At 41.8% G+C, this 9,148-nt stretch overlaps 1 protein-coding gene across 1 annotated transcript in view; it reads left to right on the forward strand.

Annotated features, from left to right (window-relative positions):
- The first annotated feature begins 685 nt into the window (after positions 1 to 685).
- Positions 686 to 9,148, forward strand: part of AREL1 (apoptosis resistant E3 ubiquitin protein ligase 1) — a 32,357-nt gene continuing 23,894 nt past the window's right edge. Inside the window, exons 1-3 of the mRNA XM_006865527.1 lie at positions 686 to 746; positions 2,006 to 2,232; positions 3,146 to 3,383. Of these exons, the coding sequence (XP_006865589.1) occupies positions 731 to 746; positions 2,006 to 2,232; positions 3,146 to 3,383 (481 nt within the window). The 5' untranslated portion in view covers positions 686 to 730. The remainder of the gene's footprint in view (positions 747 to 2,005; positions 2,233 to 3,145; positions 3,384 to 9,148) is intronic.

Below are 9,148 nucleotides of genomic sequence, written 5' to 3' on the forward strand. Positions count from 1 at the left end.
GTACTTAACAACAACAACAGCATCATGGAAACAAGTTCAGTTTAACAGTGGAAGTCTGCCCAAATCCCTGTCCTGCATCAGTTAGGATGAGAAATAGTGTCTTCCTTGTTGTCCTCTGCTTGGCCTCTCTGCCAAGCTCATCTTCCACAGGGCCTGTTAGTTTGTCTGATTGGTAATAGCATAAATGACTTTGCTTATCTACTGCTTATTATTGGAATGACCCAGAGTGCAATTTAACTACATAATACTAACAGGAGGATAATACTTACTTTTTAAAAACCCACAATTTATGGACTTAATGGATTACATTCAGAAGACAAATATATGTGGAAAGTGACTTCCTTAGCCTCTCAGCTTGTGTTAATTAGTACCACTTTGCAGGCGTGAGTGAAACTGTCTTGGGAGCCCCAGATCTGAAAAGAGGAAAGCCATGTTACTGCATTTTCCAATTAGCAAGAAAGCAGGTATTCCTAGTGTGGTCAGTAGACTGGAAATCTTGCAGTCTCTGTTTCTCTGAAATATGTCTGAGGGCACCTGTCGGGCTAGAGAAAGAAGATGGGGAGAGGGCTAGTATGACTAGACTAGAGGGAGTTGGTTGGCCTAAGTCATATACTCTCCACTGTCTCACTCTGAAATGGCTGTAAGGAAGAATTGGAGAAAAGACTAAACAAATTTCCTTTTGCAGCTGCAGCTGTGATCCTCGGCTGTCTGTTGGCATTGAAAAGACCTGATGTTTTACGTTATTGGTAAGTTGTGGAAAGAGCCTTCTATATTATCGTCTTGTTAAGATTGCTTAGATCCTTTGTGCCTTCCTGTATACCCCTTTCTCCTTGAAAATGGACCTAGAAATATTTCCATTCATGCCAGAATATACCATTACAGAGTTGGCAGTAGAACTCATTCATTTGGGAAGTATTTATTGAGTAATTGTAGTCAGTGCCAGACACTGTTTACTGTAGAGTCAAAGGCAAAAATCTGTCTTCAAGCAGTTCATAAAATGAAGGGGAGTCGGTCAAATCAAAAGAGAAAATCTATAATAGATGAATGTACAGGAGTTTGAGGGAGCCCAGCAGAGGAAACGCCTAACTATGATGGAGGACTGGAGAGGGCATTGGGGAGGATTTGTTGCCTGAAGTGAGACTTGAAAGATGAGGTGAGTTTACCAAGTGGACAAGGGAGGGGGAGGCTTGCAAGTGGTGGGAACAGAATGCACATTCTTTGTGCTGCTCTGTGAAGGCCCAGCACATGCGGAGGTGGAAGGAAAGCATTATATGTGGTCCCTGATTTCCTGATTTAGAACAAAGGTTGGTAAACTTTACTTGTACAGGGCCAGATGTTGCAGTTGTTAAGTGCTGTAAAGTTGGTTCTGACTCATAGTGACCCTACATAAGGTTTCTAAAGAGCAGCTGGTGAGTTTGAATTGCCTACCTCGTGGTTCAAACTGATCTTGTGGTCCAGTGTTTATCCTACAGGCTACACCAGGACTGTACAAGTCACTGTGTTGTTGTTAAATGCTGTAGAGTTGATTCCGACCTATAGCGACCCTGTATAGGGTTTCTGAGGAGCAGCTGGTGAGCTTGAACTGCTGACTTTGCAGTTCACATGGCTTTGCAGTCTGGCACATTAACCCACAGCACCACACCAGGACTCTACAAGTCATAGGTTGTTGTTGTTGTTAAGTACTGTGGAGTCAGTTCTGACTCACAGTGACCCTGCGCAGGGTTTCTGAGGCTGTAAATCTTTGGGAGAGCAAGTCACTATAGATATATTTAAATGAATGGGAGTGACCATGTTCCAGTAAAACTATTTGCAGAAACAGTAGTTCTGACCCCTGGTGTAGCAGTTCCTCTTTTCACAGTCACAGATAGTGTTAGTGACACAGATAGGGTATTTGACATCTTGCAGTCTCCTCCTTATCCTTTTAATTTTGAGATGGCTAGCCTGTTCGTCATGAGAAGCTGTAAAGTGTACCTGACAGATGGTGTGTGTTCTCTCTTTTCTGTAGGTGGAATCACAGTGTCTGTGGTTGCATTCTTCTTCACAATTAAGTTCCTCTTTGAGCTTGCCGCACGTGTAGTCAGCTTCCTCCAGAATGAGGACCGTGAGCGCCGAGGGGACCGGACCATTTATGACTACGTGCGGGGAAATTACTTGGATCCCCGGTCTTGCAAAGTCTCTTGGGATTGGAAGGACCCCTATGAGGTGGGCCACAGCATGGCCTTCCGAGTGCATGTAAGGGAATGTTTCTGTTTTCATACCCATTGGGGTTTCTGTGTCACTTGCTTTCCAGAACTTGGTTCAGTCTGTTATTGGTGTTGCCCTGAAATGTTAATGTTTTTCCTGGTCTCAACCCCTCCCAAGAACTTGGAAATTAGTTACTATCTAAAGAGTTAAGAAATCTCTGCATCAGTTTAGTTTAATACATGCTTAGCTTTGAAGAAGTGTAAAGTTTAATGTTATCTTTTCAAAATTAGAAAAATATTACTGAAAAGAGTAAAAGTTAGCAAACTACGACCCCAGGGCTAAATCAGGCTCACTGCCTGTTTCTATAAGTAAAGTAATATTGGAACACAGCCACACCATTCTTTATTTATTGACTACGGCTGCTTTCACACTTGGATAGTTACGACAGCTGGGCTGTTGGATATAGCCCACAATATTGAAAATATTTACTGTTGGCACTTTACAGCAAAAGCTTGCTGATTCCTACAGTGATTTCCCCACTGCAGCATTATGTGTGACCCTGAGAGTCAAACTCACAGCTACCCTTGCCTGGGGCTGTAGTTCACTCACCCAGTGGGACTGGCTGCCTTTCTTGCTTTTTGAGTTTGTATCATAATTGATAGTAAATAGAAAGGACTGCTAAGACAGGGCAGCATTTGTAAGAAATGTCAAGTTTAAACTGATGTTTTCTTGATTCAGTAGTTTATTTTGCCCCTGTCCTCTGAGTGATTTAATTGTTTTCTTTGAGATGGTGAGTGAATTTCTTCTTCCCTGTGTTTCTGTGAGCAGGACAGTAGGAGTAGGTGGGTACTAGCATTTGCCAGTGTAACTTCTAAGAGCTGGCTCCTTCCTTCCACTCTAGTCCCATGGGGAGTGAGTCCTCCCTCTGCTCGTTAGTGAGTGCCTTTCTTCTCTCCTGCAGTTATTCTATAAGAATGGGCAGCCTTTCCCTGCACATCGGCCTGTGGGACTGAGAGTTCACATCTCCCATGTTGAGCTTGCAGTGGAAATTCCAGTGACCCAGGAAGTCCTTCAGGAACCCACTTCCAACGTGGTGAAGGTGGCCTTCACAGTGCGCAGGGCTGGGCGGTACGAAATCACAGTGAAGCTTGGTGGATTAAATGTGGCCTATAGTCCCTACTACAAAATTTTTCAGCCAGGTAGGTTCTTTATTTGTCTTTCTCCTTTTCTTAAAAGTGGCGTCTTTATTGAGATTCAATTCACATAGCATATAATTCATTCATTTGAAACACCTAACTCTATGGTTTCTAGTATACATAAGACTTATACAACCATCACTATAATCAATTTTAGAACATTTTTATCACCTCAGAAAGAAACCCTACACCTGTTAGTGGAGTCCCGATGTGATGCTGTGGTCTAAGCACTGGACTGCTAACCACAAGGTCACGGTCCACACCGACCAGCCACTTGTTGGAAACCCCACACAGGGGTGTAATGGCAGTCACTCCCTTCCCCAAGTCCCTACAGCCCTAGGCAGCCATCAGTTGACTTTCTGTCTGTGGATTTGCCTATTCTGGACATTTGATAAAAGTGGAATCATATGTAGCCTTTTGAATTTAACCTCTTTAAGTTAGCATATTGTTTTCAAGGGTCATACATGTTATAGCATGAATCAGTACTTAATTTTTGTTTTATTCCTGAATAATATTACATTGTATGGATCTATACGGGTGAACGTTGTGGCAGCTTGCTTCTGTAAAGGTTTACAGCCTGTGGAAACCTCTCTGGGGCAGCTCTACTCTGTCCTATAAACTCTCTCTGATTTGGAATTACCTCAGTGGTAGAATGAACATTTGGTGTTTCAGCTTTTTGGCTGTTTGAATAATCCTGCTATAGACATTTGTGTATATTTTGTATGGGCCTATGTTTGCGTGGACCTGTGTTATCATTTCTCCAGGAGTGAAATTGCTGGGTCATCAGCTTGGTAAATTCTTAAGGGGTAAGGGTGCCAGAATAGACAAGAGGTGAATTCTTCTGATTTTTTTGGAACCTTTTCAAGTAAAAGCATCTTGACTCTAATCCCACCTGTGTTGCCAATATATGCTTCACTTCTCACTGAGGAATGCCTGCCCAAGCTTTTGGTATGTAACATTTGGGGGCTTTATCTCTACTTTTGTTTATTTATTTTTCTCATGTCCTTGATGCTAGATAACATGCTTGAAGTCTAAAAGTGTAATGTCTGATTCCTGGTTCTGTAGCATAGGGTTAGTGTTTGGAGGTCCCATGTGCTTTGACTTCCTTTCACAAGTGTCGTTAGGTACTGGCCAGTTTGATATCCACAGAAATAATGGGACCTTGCTTATCTTTTGGGGCCAAGCCATAATGAGAGGGGCCATAGGAGATTTGTGTATCTTTGCTTGACTGGTCTTTTTGTTTCTTTCTCTGTGTAGTGGAGGAAGGCGCTGGATAAGGTGGCTCCCAAGCCAGCTCCTCCTCCATCTGTTTCCTCCTCTGCTTCAGTGCCTCACTCAGCACTCCTTTCCACATGAGGTATCATCACCCCACCTTCTTGCCACCAATGAAGAACAGTTCATATCCTTAGAATGTGTACTAGCACTTGGTTTTAGAATTAAACTCTTCGTTTTGAGATAATTATAGAGTCACATGCAGCTGTCAGAAATAATACAGAGAGAAATCCTATGTACCGCTTTTACCCAGTTTACCCCTGTTGTTGTTAAGTGCCATTGAGTTGGTTCTGACTTGTTAAGTGCTGTCGAGTTGATTCCAATTCATAGTGACCCTGTATAGGGGTTCCAAGGAGCTGCTGGTGGGTTTGAACTGCCAGCCTTGCAGTTAACAGTCAGTGCTTACCCTACCCAATGGTGCTGTGGGTTAATATGCACCAGACTGCAAAGCCTTTTGAACTGCAAGGTCTGTGATTCAAGCTCACCAGCTGCTCCTCGGAAACCCTATACAGGGTCACTATGGGTCAGAACCAACTCGACAGCACTTAACATCTTACAAAGCTACAAAATAATATCACACAGGTCATTCCGAGGAGGGTTTCTGGAGCTATGAAACCAAGAGTTCTTAAGGCTGTGACCAGAGATTAAAATGCTCCACAGAATGTCATAGTCACTCACTGCTGTTGTTGTTGTTGTTGTTGACGCTGTTGAGTCAATTCCAACTCATGGAGACTCTGTATAGGGTTTCCACGGAGTGGCTGGTAGGTTTGAACTCCCGACCTTGCAGCTAGTAACCAAGTTCAGTGTTAAACCTACAGTGCCAATGTTTTTTTTCCTGGAGGAGATGCAAGAAGAAATAAAAACTGAAAAAAACATCACAACCTGCGTATAGTCAAGATGCAGAACACTTTCCTCACCACAGAGATTCCCCCTGTGGCCCTTTTAAAGCCACTCCCACTTCCCTTTCCAAGCCTGCCTGTGTCTAAACCCCGGCAGTCCACTAGTATGATTTCCATTTCTGTAATTTTGTCATTTCAAGAATGTTCTGTATATTGCATGATGTAGACGTACCCTTTTGATTCATTTTGCTCTCGGATCAACCATCAATACCCATGGAAGCAGCAGTCAAGAAATCAAACTATATGTTGCATTGTTGTTGTTGTGAAGTCCCGTTGAGTCGGTGCTGACCCATAGCGACCCTGTATAGGGTTTCTGAGGAGCAGCTGGTGAGCTTGAACTGCCAACCTTGCAGTTCAAATGGCTTTGCAATCTGGTGCATTAACCCATACCAGGACTCATTTATATATTGCATTAGGCAAATCTACATTAGCTTTCACTCAGCATAATTCTCTGGAGAGTCTCCGGGTTATTGAATGCATCACTAGTCCCTTTTTATTGCTGAGTAGACTTCTGTGGTTTGAATGTGCCACAGCTTGTTTAGCCATTCATCTACTGAAGGGCATCTGGATTGTTTCCAGTTTTTGTCTATTATAAATAAAACTATTACAAACATAGTGTTACAGATTTTCATGTGAACATAAGTTTTCATTTCTCTGGGAAAAATACCCAGGAGAGCAGTTGCTGGGTTGCATGGTACCTGCATTTCATATGCTAAGCCTTAAATATCTTCACAGAATGCCTAGAGTGCTTTCCAGAGTGGCTGTAATGTTTTGCATTCCCATCAGCAGTGTATTATGAGTAGACCGGTTTCTCTGTATCCTCACCAACTTTTTGTATTACCAATCCTTTTTGTATTTGTCGTTCTCATAAGTGTGTAGTGTATCCTATTATCTTGGTTATTTAGTGATGCTAAAACAGAGTCCTGGTGTGGATACACTGGATAAGATAAGCACTGGACTTCTAACCATAAGGCTGGCAGTTCAAACCAACCAGCCACCTCTTGGAAACCCTATACAGTGTTGCTATGAATTGGAACCAACTTGACAGCACTTAACAACAACATCCTAACAAATACCACAAGTAGATGCTTTTAACAACAGAAGTGGATTCTCTCACTGTATAGAAGGCACGTCCACATTCAGAGTGCCAGCTCTACGGGAGGGCCTTCTCTCTCTCTTGTCTCTGGAGAAGGTCCTGTCTCCTTTCAGCACCTAGAGGTCCAGCATTCACTGGAGATCTCTATGTGTCTTGGCATCATCCTCCCCAGGAGCATCACAGGGCAGAGACATCAGGCCCAAAGGGTGCACTCCATTTTCAGCATCTCTTCTTTGATGGTAGCAGGTCCTGCTTTCTCTTCCCACTTCACTTTTCTTTTGTGTTTGTAAGATGAAAGATGTCGCAGCCCACACACTTGACAAATTTCCTTACATGGGATCAAGGCTGTGATGGAATGAAGAGTATAGCTGCTGCTGTTGTTAGAGCCAAGTCTGTTCCTACTCTTAGCAACCCTATAGGGTCTCGGAGGAGTGGCGGCTGGATTCGAACTGCCGACCTTGCAGTTAGCAGTCCATTACATACACTACAGCACCACACCAGTACTTCCAAGGGTTAAGCCCACCTGTAATCTTTTAATTGGTTTATCACACCAGATCACATCATGAGGAATCATCACTTAACTGCCACATTACATCATTACATAGCTGCCAAATTACTCCGAATCATGACCCAGCCAAGCTGATACATTATTTTGGAGGGACACAATTCAATATATGATACCTATCGTGGTCTTAGAGTCCTGGTGTGACGCTGTGGGTTAATGCGCCAGACTGCAAAGCCGTTTGAACTGCAAGGTCGGTGATTCAAGCTCACCAGCAGTTCCTCGGAAACCCTATACAGGGCCGCTATGGGTCGGAACTGACTCGTCGGCACTTAACAACAACAACATCGTGGTTTTAATATGCATTTCCCTAATGGTTTATGATGCCGAACATATTTCCACGTGCCTATTTGCTGTCTGTACTTACTGATGAAGATCAAAGACCACAACCTTCGGTATGGGTTGCCCCTCAATGTAAAGAAAACAAAAATCCTTAGCACTGGACCAATAAATAACATCAAGATAAATGTAGAAAAAACTGAAGTTGTTGAAGACTTCATTTTGCTTGGATCAACCATCAATACTCATGGAAGCAGCAGTCAAGAAATCAAACGATATATTGCATTAGGCAAATCAGCTGCACAAGATCTCTTTAAAGTTTTCAAGAGCACAGGTGTCAGTTTGAGGACTAAGGTGTGCCTGACCCAAGCTATGGTATTTTCAATAGCCTCATATGCATGTGAAAGTTACACACTAAGTAAAGAAGACTGTAGAAGAATTGATGCATTTGAGTTATGGTGTTAGAGGAGAATATTAAATTATTAAAAGTACTATAGGCTTTCAGAAGAATAAACAAATCTGTGTTGGAAGAAGCACAACTAGAATGCTCCTTTAAAGCTACGATGGCGAGACTTCATCTCTCATAGTTTGGACATATTTTATCAGGAGGGACCAGTCCCTGGAGAAGGACATCATCCTTGGTAAAGTGGAGGGTCATTAAAGAAGAGGAAGACCCCAGCACAGTGGGAGCAGCAATGGCCCCAAGTGTAACCATGATTGTGAGATTGGTGCAGGACCAGGCAGTGATTCGTTCTGTTGTGCCTCAGGTTGCTATGAGTTGGAATCGACTTGATGGCACCTAACAACACAACAATTTGCTGTGTATCCCTCTTTGGTGAAATTTCTCTTAGTATCTCATTTTCTAATTAGATTATTTGTTTATATTTTTCTTTACTGCTGAGTTTTGAAGGTTCTTTATGTATTCCAGGTACCACCAATTCTTTGTTATTAATGTGGTTTGCAAATATTTTCTCCCAGTCTTTTTAACTTCTTAGCAGTGTCTTTCACAAAGCAAACATTATTAATTTTGATAAAGCCCAATTTATCCTTTCATGATAATGCTTTTGGTGTCGTCTTAAGAATTCTTTAGGTAGTCCTAGGTCCTGAAGATTTTCAAGTTTTATAGTTTTGTATTTTGTATTTAATACTGTGGTTCATTTTGAATTAATTTATGTATAAGGTATGAAGCTTAGGTCAAGATTTTTTTTTTTTTCTCTCTCTTTGGGCTGTGGATACCCATTTGCTCCTGTACTATTTATTGAACAACTTTTCTTCATTGAATTGCTTTTGTACTTCTGTCAAAAATCAGTTGAGCATATTTGTGTGGGTATGAGTTATGATCAGTGGCAACTGATTAATTTCTCAATCTTCTGTTCCATTGATATATATGTCTGTCCCTTTGCCAATACTACACAATCTAGATTATTGCTGCTATATGATAAGTTTTGAACTGGGTAAACTGACTCTTCCCACTTTTTTCTTCTATTTTCAAAATTGCCTTAGCTATTCTAGGTCCTTTGTCTTTCCATATAAATTTTAAGTTAATTTTTTCTATGTCTACAAAAATATCTTTTTGGAATTTTAGCAAGAATTATGTTAAACCTGTATCTAAATGACATCTTTACTTTTTGAGTATTCCAGCCCATAAATAGGATATTTA

The sequence above is a fragment of the Chrysochloris asiatica genome, unplaced genomic scaffold (genome assembly GCF_000296735.1).
Source record: "Chrysochloris asiatica unplaced genomic scaffold, ChrAsi1.0 scaffold00079, whole genome shotgun sequence".
Classification (NCBI taxonomy): Eukaryota; Metazoa; Chordata; class Mammalia; order Afrosoricida; family Chrysochloridae; genus Chrysochloris; species Chrysochloris asiatica.